General features: G+C 37.8%; 2 protein-coding genes and 1 pseudogene across 2 annotated transcripts; 1 reads left to right on the top strand and 2 right to left on the bottom strand.

Annotated features, from left to right (window-relative positions):
- The first annotated feature begins 6563 nt into the window (after positions 1 to 6563).
- LOC103963413 lies at positions 6564 to 7172 on the top strand (annotated as a pseudogene).
- Positions 7173 to 8747: 1575 nt separating this feature from the next.
- On the bottom strand, positions 8748 to 10014 carry LOC103932686 (probable LRR receptor-like serine/threonine-protein kinase At3g47570). The gene is made up of 2 exons (XM_009342326.3): positions 9445 to 10014; positions 8748 to 9353 (listed from the first exon to the last, which is right to left on the bottom strand). Exons 1-2 carry the CDS (start codon positions 9770 to 9772, stop codon positions 8983 to 8985), a joined length of 699 nt encoding a protein of 232 aa, XP_009340601.2. The 5' UTR covers positions 9773 to 10014; the 3' UTR covers positions 8748 to 8982.
- On the bottom strand, positions 9935 to 12130 carry LOC125480214 (putative receptor-like protein kinase At3g47110). Its single transcript, XM_048590797.1, has 5 exons — positions 11839 to 12130; positions 11002 to 11435; positions 10692 to 10881; positions 10208 to 10585; positions 9935 to 9993 (listed from the first exon to the last, which is right to left on the bottom strand). Exons 1-5 carry the CDS (start codon positions 12128 to 12130, stop codon positions 9935 to 9937), a joined length of 1353 nt encoding a protein of 450 aa, XP_048446754.1.
- Positions 12131 to 13254: the final 1124 nt, after the last annotated feature.

Genomic DNA, 13254 nt, shown 5'->3' on the forward strand with positions numbered 1-13254 from the left:
TGCAATTCATAAACTTTTATTTATTGCATGATTAATTTTTGATGGACTTTGCATAATCTAAATTTGTATTGGAATAAGTGGCTGCACCTATTTAGTTAGATATAGGGAACAAGAGTCTACTCATCGATAAATTTTTGGATAGGGTGACTCGCCATAGACTCTTAGTCATCTCATTTTTTTGGTACAACATTTTATTATGTTGACACAAGAATTGACGTTAAACTGTGAGGTAACAGATAGTCCACGAAGAATTCCACTTTAGAGAGAGTCCCCTTAACATTTCTCAAAAAAAGGAAAAAAAAGAATCAAATGCACCAGTTCCTTTTTTTGTTCCCATTTACTCCTACCTCCACCTTTTTGTTTTGGTTGCACTCCTATACTTTGATATGTATTTTGCCCTCAACCATCCCACATGATTAATTTTGATATCTATCGATTGATAGTTGTGATATTTTGATATATATATCTAGAGTAATGTTAGGTATATCATTTTTTTAGACTATATTTATAAATTATGTGATGTGTCACTAATAAAAAATAAATACGTTAATCAACATTTAAGTAATAACTTAATTGTAGTCTCCCTAACATTACCCATATATCTACGAAAAATCCCTGTGGAGTCTGGACCCTTCCATGCATTAAATCTCTTTCGCAAGTGCTACGTTTAAGGAGAGAGAGTTATTTGTATAGATGTCGACTGAAAATCTCAAGCTGCAGGAAGACGGATGCAAATTACGCACAAGTTGAATGCCTTCACTCACCGATCAAGTTGGGATCGATTGATTACAATGATTTAGACAAGTTCGAGTAAGGCTCTTTGGTTTCACATTGCTTTAGAGTTTAGACCCCAATTGAACCAATTGCAGCAAGTTGTGAGAAACCAACAAAACCAACTTGCAACTCGAAATTATGTTTAGGAAACAGATGTACCTGCCTCCAGCTTTTGGGACCAAAAAAAGACTTTTCCATGTGCTTTTTAGAATTGGTTCTATAAATTAGTGTCATTCCCTTCCTACTCTCTGTTGATTTCACTACCTTGAGCTTGAAGATTATCAATGGTGTTTTAGAGAGAGAGAAAGATTGTAAACACAAAATGTAGAGAGAGAGAGAATTGTACTTCTTGTTATTGCTTCTTTTCACTTTCTTACTGAATGAATACAAAAGTTCCTATTTATACACTTTACACTACTTGCACAGCAAGTAACAAATCCTTAACAAACTCACAACCATATCACTTAATCTCTTGACAGATGGCATCTTCTTGGCCATTGGATTGATCTTCCTTATCTATAGCTTTACATCCCCCTCAATCACATGGGTGGTGCAACCAAGCATGAGATTGGCACAATGATGTTGAAACAAAGATATAGACAGACCCTTTGTAAGGATATCGACAAATTGCTCCTTTGAAGACACATGATGAACAGCCAAATCTCCTCGAACTACTCTTTCACGAACGAAATGATAATCAATCTCAATATGTTTCACCCTAGAGTGAAAAACTGGATTAGAAGACAGTGCTATAGTAGAGATATTGTCACAATATAGCGTTGGAGGAGCATATAAAGGAACCTGCAAATAACATAGAAGTTGTCGTATCCAAGCCATTTCAGCAGCAGTTATAGCTAAAGCTCTTTATTCTACCTTAGTAGACGACCGAGAAACAGTGTGTTGTTTCCTGGATGCCTAAGAAATTGGACTGGTACCGAGATAGACAATATAACCTGAAGTTGAACGACGGTCGTTTGGATCGCCAGCCCAATCAGCATCACTATATGCTTGCAAAGACAATTGACTATGTTTAAAATGTATGCCATAAGTCATCGTACCACTGAGATAACAAAGAATTCGTTTGACTGCAACTACATGAGAATCCATGAGATGATGCATAAATTGACAACATTGATTTACTGCAAATGCAATGTCGGGCCTAGTAAATGTCAGATATTGCAATGCACCAACTACACTACAATACTGTTCGGGATTGTGGTAGGACTGCCCTTCGTCCTTAAGAAGCCTGTGAGAAGGAAGACAAGGAGTAGCATAGGCTTTGGCATTTTGCATATCAAACTTTTGCAAGAGATCCTTTATATATTTGGATTAGGAAATAAATAAACCATCAGACTGATACTGTATTTGTAATCCAAGAAAATAACTGAGTTGGCCCAAGTCCTTCATATCAAACTGTTGAGTAAGAGCCAAGATCACTGTGGAAATGTCACTTGAACTACTACCAGTTATAATGATATCATCAACATATAGTAATAACACGACAATACCACACTCAGTTTGTTTGACAAAGAGAGAGGGATCTGCAAGGGAAGGTTGAAAACCCAAACCTAGAAGAAAACTTGTAAACTTCTCATTCCAAGCTTGAGGAGCCTGTTTTAAACCCTATAACGATTTTTTTAGCTTGCAAACATAGTGAGATGGATGATCATTACTGAAAAACCCCGGAGGTTGAGCCATATACACCTCTTCATTTAAGTCACCATGCAAAAATGCATTTTTTACAATCTAATTGTCTCAAATCCCAACGAAACTGAGCAGCAAGAGCCAGAATTAATCGAACTGTAGTTAGTTTGACCACTGGACTAAAGGTCTCACTATAGTCTATTCCCTTCTATTGGCTATAACCCTTGGCAACTAACCATGCCTTATACCTGGAAATGGACCCATTAGGATTCTTTTTGAGTTGATAAACCTACTTGCAACCAACAAGATTTTTTCCACTTGGAAGGAGAACAAGATCCCAGGTCTGTTGCAAATGTAGAGCAGTGATCTCATCTTGCATAGCTGATTGCCATTCTGGTATTTTACTAACAGATTTATAAGTGGTAGGCTCAACCATAGAATGCTCAGATGAAGTTACAGTAGCTGAGTATGCTTTTCGTTTAACAATCCCACTTTTTGACCGAGTTTGCATAGGATGAAGATTGACTGAAGAAACTGGAAGCACAACAGTAAGATTTTTAGATTAAAAATCAAGATCATCAGGGATTTGGGACTGTGTAGCTGTGATAGAGGTAGGAAATGCAGGTATAGTAGTGAACAAGTATGGAGCTGAAAAAGGTACATTCAAAGGCTCTGAAGCACGAGTTGGTTCAACAAATGACTCTGAAGCTCGAGGGGTTAAGGATGTAGATGATGTAGATGATGATGAATGAATGAATTGTGATAGTGCTAATGATGAAGATGATGGTGGACAGGAAACCACTGTGTTATTGTCTATGAGAAGTGGAATAAACTGAGAAGAAGTACATTTAGAAACACACTCCAAAGGAGGAGTTTTAGACACCAAAGTTGTGTAAGGAAAAGTGTATTCATCAAACATGACATGCCTGGACACATACAATTTACCTGTATTTGGTTGAAAACAAATGTATCCCTTGTATTATCCTGCATAACCTAGAAACACACATTGGGCAATTTTGGGTTAAAGTTTAGTAGTATTGTAAGGTCTCAATAAAGGAAAACAACTACATCCAAATGTTTTTAAATGGGTTAAGATGGGAAATTTACCAAATAGACAAAAATAGGGAGATCTCATAAACAAAGTAGTACATGGCATTTTGTTTATCAAATAAATTGCAGTAGCACAGCATGAAACCAAAACTGGGAAGGTAATTTGGAGGTATGCATAAGAGTGAGGACAGTTTCAACAATGTGCCCATGCTTTCTCTCAGCAAGGCCATTCTGTTGAGGTGTATAGGGGCAAGATTTTTGATGTATTATGCCTTTGTCGAGTAAAAATTGTTTGAACTTGTTACTGGAAAATTCACCACCACCATCACTTTGAAAGATTTTTATTGCACTGGAAAACTGAGTAGACTACGAAAGCATGAAACTGCACAAATGTTTGAAACACCTCACTTTTATTCATTAATGAAAAGATCCAGGTAAATCTGGTACATTCATCAATAAAAGTAACATAAAACCTGAAACCTTCTATTGACAATGTAGGAGATGGCCCCCAGACATCAATATGGATAACTTCTAAGGGTTGTACAATTTTATTGACAGGAAAAGTGAAAGGCAATTTAGTTATTTTGCCCTCTAAAAAAGAGATACACACATGCCTAGATTGGTCTAATGCAAATGGAACCTGAGATTGGTTCAACATTGTTGCAGCAATAAGATTTTAAGGGTGGCCTAATCTGTTGTGCCAAAGAGATGTGTTGACTTGATGACCAATGAGACAATGTTGGTGTTTAGGTAGGTGAGATGCTTGATATGCTTGCTTGAGTAGGAATGGAGGTATGTGAAAAGGAATCAGGTACAATCTAGCTCTACACAGCCCCTGAAGAAGGATTATCCCTATGATCTTGTCCTGTATCTAGAAACAAAACTCATCACATATAAACCGGCAATGATTATCTTTACAGAGCTAATATACTGATAACAGATGATGTGATAGTTTTGGAACATGTAAAATTTCTTTCAAATGAAAAGCATATTTAGGAGCTTTTAAAGTTAAAGAACCAATATGGGATATTTCCAAACCTGAACCACTAGCTGTGGTGATAGTATTAGTGCCTGTGAAAGGAGTTGCAAGATTGAGGTTTGCCAATTCAGAGGTCATATGGGATGTAGCTCCAGTGTCAGCCACCCAAAACCGTTTTTGTGGTGCAGAAGGTTGATAAGTGGCATTCATGGCAGTGAGATTGGATGGTGGGGATCTTCCTTGATAAGAAAAGTTTGCCCTGTGATAGCATTGAAGTGCAGAGTGCCCAAATTTCCAGCAAATTTGGCACTAGATGGGTGAAGACGAAACTGATGGAAGAGAGTGCATTTGAAAACAATTAGAGGCAATGTGACCTCTTTTGGTACAAATCTGACAAATGGGCACATCATTGCCATGCTCAGAGCAAGTGAAACATGAGGTCTTGCAGGACCAAGAATACCAAGACCATTATTGTAATTGTTACTAGAAAATCTTGGATTCCCAAAATGATTTCGACCTCAAGATCGACCTCTGAAATTAGAACCTCTAAAACCGCCAGAATTGTAGTTATTGCCACCACTAGTATAGCTTCCAGAACTATATTGTTGTCATCCATTGTTAAAACCTCTAGAACTATAGTTGTGTCCACCAGTATTGGAAGAAGAAGAACATCCAGTTTGATATTGTGATGACTGATTGCCATTTGTAGAAGAATCCTCTGCAAGTAGTAATCCTTTCCTTTTAGAGCTATGTCCTTGAGCTAGCATAGTAGGAACAAAAGAATTGGATAGTGAAGAGTTTTCAAGAACAGCTTCCTCAGCAATCAACTGAGCTCGAAAGTCTTTTAGTGAGATAACATTGTCTCTTCCTCAAATCACTGTTCTAAAGGTATTGTACTCGGAAGGTAACCCTTTGAGAGCAATGATGACAATATCATCATCATTAAATGATACTCCAACAGCAGCCAAATGATCATGGGCATCCTTTACCCTTTGGAGGTACTGAGAAATTGACTCAGTTCCCTTCTTAATATTTTGAAGCTCAGTTTTCAATTAAAATATACTAGCTTTGGTGACAGTGGAAAACCTATTGCGAAGACTCATCCACATTTCACTTGCATTGGTACAACCAATTATACAAGACATGGCAGTAGGAGACAAAGTTGCAATGATCAGTTGCATTAAAGCATGATCATGCATCTTCCATATCTGATATGCTTCAGTTTTAACACCTTAAAGATCAGGATTATCAATGAACCTAGTAGGACACTGTCAAGAACCATCCACAAAGCTAGGAATTCCATGACTTTCAAGAAGCAATTGCATTTGATAATGCCAAACTAGGTAATTTGTATCATCTAGTTTCACAGTCACATATGTGGACACAGTAGGAATTAAATTCGTAATTGGAGATTGCACAATTTGGAGCTGTGCAGCAGTCACCATCGTTTCGCAAATCGTATAAGCAAACAAAATTTCCTGCAAGAATTTAGAGTTTTAAGACCGTTCTTGATCAAGCTTAAGACAAATAGCAATTTCAATTACACAGAGAAGATTATCATAGAGAAAAATTCACATACACATTTCATCAAACACCTGATGTGCAATAATCAAGCTTTGAAATCAAGAGGAGAAGGCAAATACACTATAGCACTCCAGAAGAAGAATTGCATACCAGAAAGTCACAAAGAGGAATGCAAAGTCAGAAATCGCAGAGATGAATGCGGAAGCAGAAAAGAAGATCAGGATCGAAGAGACGTCACCACCAGCGATGATACCATGTTGATTTCACTACCTTGAGCTTGAAGATTATCAATGGTGTTTTAGAGAGAGAGAAAGATTGTAAACACAGAATGTAGAGAGAGAGAATTGTACTTCTGTTATTGCTTCTTTTTACTTTATTACTGAATGAATACAAAAGTTCCTATTTATACATTTTACACTACTTGCACAGCAAGTAACAAATCCTTAACAAACTCACAACCATATCACTTAATCTCTTGATAGATGACATCTTCTTAGCCATTGGATTGATCTTCCTTATCTATAGCTTTACACTCTCTTCACACTCTCTACACTGCTACTCCACTTCCTCCAAAATCAAAGACACAAAAGAGATGGCATTCTCATCTTCTAGCCATTTTGTCACATCTTTTCTCATAGAACTTCTTATTAGTTGCTACATATTCTCTTCAACCTCAGCAGCAAGAGACCTTGCACAAAAAACCAACAATGAATTCATGAAAGCATCTTGCAGTGCAACAACCTACCCAAAGCTTTGCCTTACTTCTCTTTCAAGACATTCAAGTGCAATTCAAACAATCCCTAAACTTATGGCCAACACAACCCTTAGCATGACCCTTGCCTCCGCCAAATCAACCTCTACCATGATGTTGAAGCTCTCCCAAAGTCATGGCATGAAGCCGAGAGAAGTCAGAGCCATGAGCGATTGCATCAAAGAGTTAAGTGATTTGGTTGATGCCATTCAAAGGTCCATAGCTGAGATGGGCAACTTTAGGAGCTAGGATTTTCAGGTCATGATAAGTGATGTGCAAACTTAGGTTAGTGCTGCTTTGATGGATGAGACAACATGCTCCGATGGGTTTGGTGGAAATGGGATGAACAGTAATTTGAAGACTGTTGTGAGGGGTAGAGTTGTGAATATTGCACAATTGACTAACAATGCATTGGCTCTGATCAACAGATACGCCTTAGTTCATGGTTAAACTATCAACTAGTTTACTATACTTAGATAAATTTTTAAAGAATTAGATGCTAGCAGTATATATTGTATGATAAGTTGCTACATTTGAATTGTACCATGTCTCTTATTTTTTTTGGGTGAATATCCGTATCTCTACAAATGTTGAGAAATTGGTCTTGTTGTATAAATCTATTTATAAATCAATTTTTATTAGATGGTGCAAATTTTCGTATGCTAAAATACAAGGAAGTTTTGAAATGTAGACAAATTTTGACATGTATTAAAGACTTTTAGTAAAATATTTTGGGAGAGTTCCAACACTAAATTAAGTAAAGGGGGCAAGAGATTTATTATCATCTCAATATTAAGGTTATATTAAAGCACCCTCCGAACACTTGAGTTAGTAGGGTACACCTACTTCTGATAGGTGCATAGCAAATCACAATTGATGCTCATATTTATAAATAAATAAAAATCTTAAACAAAAAAGCTTAGGAGCCTTTTTCTTTTTATACATACAAAGAACCAAAAAGTCTTTAATGTACTAGACCCGCAGTTTGTTTTTGGGTTTCTTTAAGTAAGTAGAGGTATATATTAAGAGAATTGCTTGTCATACAAACCCTTATGTTTATCGAAGGCTTCAAATAATGTTCATATGATAGAAATTTCGATATATGAAACTTTTCGATAATGAGAAATTAAGGAATGGAAGGGAAAGAAAGACCAGAATACTTATGGACTTATTTGTGATTTGGGAGTTGGTGACAGGAAGCTTATCAGTTTGTCAAATTGAGTATGTCTGGTAGGTCAAGGTCCCCAGCTCATGGTTCTACTTTTTTGCTAGACATAGCACATTTTCTGCCATGGTATAAAGATAGTGAGAAGAACACCCAATTGTGCCAAGGTGAGATATATCATACAAAAAAGCTTTTAATTGCATTTGGATAAAATTCCAATAATTTACAAAGGTTAGGACCGACAAGGAAACAGCATCTTTGGCAGCCATTCATAACGTCGTTTTCATGCAATTGAAACGTGGTCCAAACTAGCACAAGGTGAAGCCGGGTTCATCAACTTGGTTTCTGGCGGCTCTCATATGATCCAGTTCCCAAGTCAATAAAGCTTCTTGTTTTGCGAAGGTCGGGGAGAACATATATAGTATGCAGTCTTATCCTTTGTTTTGCAAAAGATGTTGTTTTCACGACTTAAACCTATGATCTTTTGGTCACAAAGAAGCAACATTTCTGTTGCGTTAAGGCTCATCCTCTCTCATATGATTTAGTTGATCAAATAAAATTTTAAACGATTTGAGATTAGAGAATATATGCAATCTCACTAGTGAATATTTACTTGCCATTCATAACCTTTTATTTATAGCAGTGATAACACTTCAAGGGTCTTAACAATCATAAACTTCATATGAATTTAGTAGAAAGAAATCAGAAAATATAGAAGAACAATGAAGAAGAAGATGAAGAGAGAGAGAGAGAGAGAGAGAGAGAGAGAGAGAGAGAGAGAGAGAGAGAGAGAGAGAGAGAGAGAGAAGATAGAGAGAGGAATGATCTTTATTGCTTGTAACGGTAATGAGCTATTACATATAGGTTGCTATATATAGCAGCTTACAAATGAGGACTCAGCACTCACTCTCTCTCCTTTTAGCTCACTTAACCAACTAACTGATTTGTAACTAACTATAGCTGATATGGCATGAAGGTGTATGCTAAGTTATCATACATCCTCAGTCATTAAAGGGAGGTACATAATTAAAAAAAAAAAAAAAAGTTTAAAAGAAACGAAGGGCTTTGAAGTAAACGAAAAAAGCTAATAACTTTCTACGCAAGAAGAATAACCCTGATGGATTGCAATTCATTAACAAAATCACTTATCTCTTTTCGGTCTCTTGGGGATTCAACAGACCAAGAGACTCCAATTCGAAGCATCGAACTCAAGCACTCCTCCACTTTTTCAGATCTTGCGCTGCATTGGTTGGGGGTGGTGTTGGTAGGGATACCTACTTGAACAAGTATGGAATCTGCAACTTCTGTAACTTGTCCACCAAAATTCGCCTTCACAAAATTACGAAGGTTCAAGCCGTCACTAAACATGCGGTCAGTGGGTCTCTTCCCTGTAAACATCTCTAACAAGAGAATGCCAAAGCTGTGGACATCCCCATTTGTTGAAACCTCACTTCCCATACCATACTCTACATACGTTTCAAACATCAAAACATATTGTCACAATATTGCAAAATAAAAGAAGAAAAAATACAATAAATGGAGCATATAGTAAAATACCCGGAGCAACATAACCGATTGATCCTCTCAATCCAATGGAACTTGTTTGATCATTTGTAGAGACGTTGATGGCTCGTTTTGAGAGGAATCTTGCAAGTCCAAAGTCAGTAACATGCCCAACCAACTCGTTGTCCAAAAGAACATTGCTTGGCTTGAGATCACAATGAACTATTGGTGGTTCACAATGATTATGAAGATAGTCTAGTGCACAAGAAACATCAATGGCGATGCCTAGCCTCTGAAGAAGATTCAATTTCTTGGATGCATCAGTTACCTCTTCTGGTCCATCGGTTGGATGAATCCACTCCTCCAAGCTCCCATTGCCCATGAATTTATAAACTAGAGCCTTGAAATCATTTCCACGAAAGTTAACTCTTGAACATGCAGTTAAATTAAGTTTTGTTAAGATTTCGATGCCTGATGTTTCTCATTGCCTCACATTCGGCTAAGAAACTCTTTGAAGCTCCTCGGAGTAACAGGTTAAAAACCTTCACAGCAACAAGTTGAGCTCTATCATTGTCAAGAACTCATTTGTACACAGACCCAAAGCTTCCCACACCAATCAAATTAGTTGAAGAGAACCCATTGGTAGCCTTTAAGAAAGTATTGTATGACACTTGCAAAATAGAGTTAGCCAAAGTACTTTGTGCAATTGATTTTCTTTTCTTTATCAGCGAACAAAGAAATAATAATGACAGGACCATAGCTATTCCAAGAAACCCACATACCATACAGATGGTTAATTTGAATCGAGGAGACAAACCTCTTCCCTTAGTCTCGTTGGAGTTGCATATGGAAAGCCGGAGATCCTCAATACCGCCACAAAGCCTACTGTTTCCAACAACCGAAGTTGCAGTTGCATTTTTGAAAACTCCATCGACTGGTACTGCTCCCCAAAACTCATTGAAAGATAGATTCAATTTCTTCAAGCCGCGAAAGCCCTCTAAAAACTGTGGAATTTCACCTGACAAATTATTGCGAGAAAGGTCTAAATCTTGAATCCCTCCTAGTGAACTCATAGATGATGGAATGGTCCCATTGAAGAAGTTACCTTGCAAGTGCAGGACTTCTAAACTCACACAACTACCAAGGCTACTTGGAAGGTTTCCTGATAACCTGTTATCAGAAAAGTCTAGTTTACCTAAACTGCTCAACTTTCCAAGATCCATCGGAAGAGAACCAGTTAATTGGTTTCTTGACAAGTTCAAAGATCTTGAGGCCATTTAGGAGTTGTAGAGGTATTGCACCATCAAGGTTATTTTGAGAAAGATCTAATTCTAGAAGCCCGTGGCACTCCCCTAAGCTCAAAGGGATGCCTCCCTGAAGATTATTTCGTTGCAATGTGAGTTCAGTTAACTTGGTTAAATTTCCTAAAGACAAAGGAATGCTCCCTGTTAGTTCATTGTCTTGACCATACAATACCCCAAGCTTTGTAAGCTTCCCAAGTTGAATGGGGATGCTACCTGTGAAGGAGTTTGCTCCCAAAGTTAGTGCTTGCTAGTTAACCAGATTCCCTATCCCAGCAGGGATGCTTCCATGTAGTTTGTTTCCACCGACCTGAAGTATTTCAAGTTTTGACAGATTGGATATTGAAGCGGGCAACGTCCCTTCGAAATTGTTATCACTGAAAATGCACCATATCAGTTCCGTGGCATTAGTTAAGTCTGACACAAACCTCAAGTCACCCGGTTCATTGCTTTCAAGTTGGTTCGGGAAAATGCTGAATTTTTGGAGGTTGTGAAGCTTTTGAAGATTTGGCACCCCTCCGGTCAGTTTGTTATCTGCAACTACGAAATCCACTAGACTTGTAGCATTGGATATCGAGAGATGAATGGATCCAGTGAACTGGTTGGCGCCGATGCTAAAGTATAAGAGATTCGGAAGTGTTTTGTCAAAGTTTGAGGGAACGCTTCCTTGAAGTTGGTTTTGCGTTACATCAAAAGTTTGGAGACCAGAGATGATAGATGGAAGGAGTAAAGAGACCAGAAAACCTATTTGCAGCAGCTGAGAGGAATGTTAATTGCTTCAATTGGCCTAGAGAAGTAGGGATGTTTCCTACCACGTAATTATAGAGAAAAGAAATTCTATCGAGAGCTGTAAGGTTTCCCAGGGAAGAAGGGATCTCTCCTATAAAATTATTTTGGTCTAAAGCAAATGCGTAAAGTTGCGATAAGAAGCCAAGTTGTCGAGGAATTTTACCCACTAGATTGGTGCCACCCAAATAGAGAAAGATGAGGTTAAAGCAAGTGGAAATGTTGGCAGGGATAGAGCCACTGAGCGAGTTATCGAAAAGAAGAAAAAACTGAAATCTACGCAAACGACCGATTTCTGGAGGGATTTCATGAACAAAGCTATTATTTTGGAGAAATAGCTTTCTATGGAAGGTTAAATTACCTATGTGTGGAGATATGGAACCCCCCAAATTTTGGGATTGTAGGTCCAGTGCAGTGACCCTCTGACGATGTCGCCGACCACAGGTGACACCATGCCATTGGCAGAAGTGAGTGGATTCATTCCAGGAGCTCATGACTTGATGAGGATCCTGGTTTATCTGAGCTTTGAAGGGTAGCAGTGCAAACCTATTAGTCTCATTCCATTCCTGCTGCAACCCCAACCCTAAAGAAAAGCTGAAAATTGCAATGAAAAGTGAGTATGATAAGATGGATTTCATAACCAAAATTCCCATTTCGTATGAGTTTTGAATTGGCAAGTTTCAGTTTCCGCATGACGAAGTAATTTATAGCCTGAAAGGATAGGATCATAGAAAGAGGGAAGATGTTAACTGCATATAAAATATTATACTTTTAAACAAAATTGAAATATGATCAGCACCAAGTTGAGTAGTTTTTCCAACACGATTTGCTGGCTTCCAACAGTAACGGCTGCTGTTGTTTTGCTTATCACACCCCACTTTAGCAACTTGTCAGTCTTCATACCCTAGCAACTTGTCATTCTTACGTATGCAATCCTATGCTATGCATGCGAGTGAAAATGGGAAAGGAGAGAAGTAGGAGAGGAAGGTGAAAGTATTTTATTTTAACATTTAAATAAGTATATATTATTTTATTTCGACCAAAAAAACGTGTAGCCTTATTACGTTAATGTTTATTATCATTATCGTTATACCAACCTATACATACTCAGTCGAGTTCATAGTTTTCTTCCTCGTCCCTATGCCCCTATCTAGTTAGTAGTACATAGTTTATGCCAACTTAATTACGATTTTCAGTGATGCTATGTGTGCCAAGTAATTATCATATCAAGATTATCATGAATTTGGTGGGTTAGAATGGTATGTAGTTGTGACTATACAACTTAGGTGACAAAAGATTAATAGGGATCGGATTTGAATGTTTAGGGGATATCTTGGCCTCCTGGTTGTCTGGGTTTGGGGGTTTTATTTTTTATATACCTTTTTAGGCATTTTAGAGTTAAAAACGCTGCAAGCCGCACCTAGTTTGGACAGCCCGTTCAAGCATTTTGTCGAACCGGTTGTGGTCACCGGAGGGTCACGAACCAGTAGGTCACGGGGTCATCGGAGTCGCTTCCCAGCCGCTCCCAAGTAAACGCTGTTGAAAATTCAGCGAAGATAGTTGGAATATGTTGAAAACAACAATGGTTATGCGATAGTTAACTGTGATCAGACTAAATTCAGGTGCCATATATTTTACATGACCTTGCATTACAGTTTACACACAACGTATCTCATTGGTGATCCTTATTTGCAATTTGTCAGCCTTAATTTATAGCAACAATCAAAAGAGGAAGCACATAAGAAAAAGCTTCTAGCCAAGAAGAAGGTTCCTGATG

The sequence above is a fragment of a genome, unplaced genomic scaffold (assembly GCF_019419815.1).
Source record: "Pyrus x bretschneideri cultivar Hongxiangsu unplaced genomic scaffold, Pyrus_bretschneideri_v1 Contig32, whole genome shotgun sequence".
NCBI classification, from domain to species: Eukaryota; Viridiplantae; Streptophyta; class Magnoliopsida; order Rosales; family Rosaceae; genus Pyrus; species Pyrus x bretschneideri.

What these genes read in the sequence shown, in the direction of transcription:
- LOC103932686 (XM_009342326.3), bottom strand. Translation starts at nt 9,772, where the DNA reads ATGGGCAATGGGAGCTTGGAGGAGTGGATTCATCCAACCGATGGACCA. An exon ending in AATCGGTTATGTTGCTCCGG is followed by an intron (nt 9,354 to 9,444) that starts GTATTTTACTAT and finishes AAACGTATGTAG; the next exon opens with AGTATGGTATGGGAAGTGAG.
- LOC125480214 (XM_048590797.1), bottom strand. Translation starts at nt 12,130, where the DNA reads ATGGGAATTTTGGTTATGAAATCCATCTTATCATACTCACTTTTCATT. An exon ending in TTCCATATCTCCACACATAG is followed by an intron (nt 11,436 to 11,838) that starts GTAATTTAACCT and finishes TGCTGCAAATAG; the next exon opens with GTTTTCTGGTCTCTTTACTC. An exon ending in TTCTCAAAATAACCTTGATG is followed by an intron (nt 10,586 to 10,691) that starts GTGCAATACCTC and finishes TGAGCAGTTTAG; the next exon opens with GTAAACTAGACTTTTCTGAT.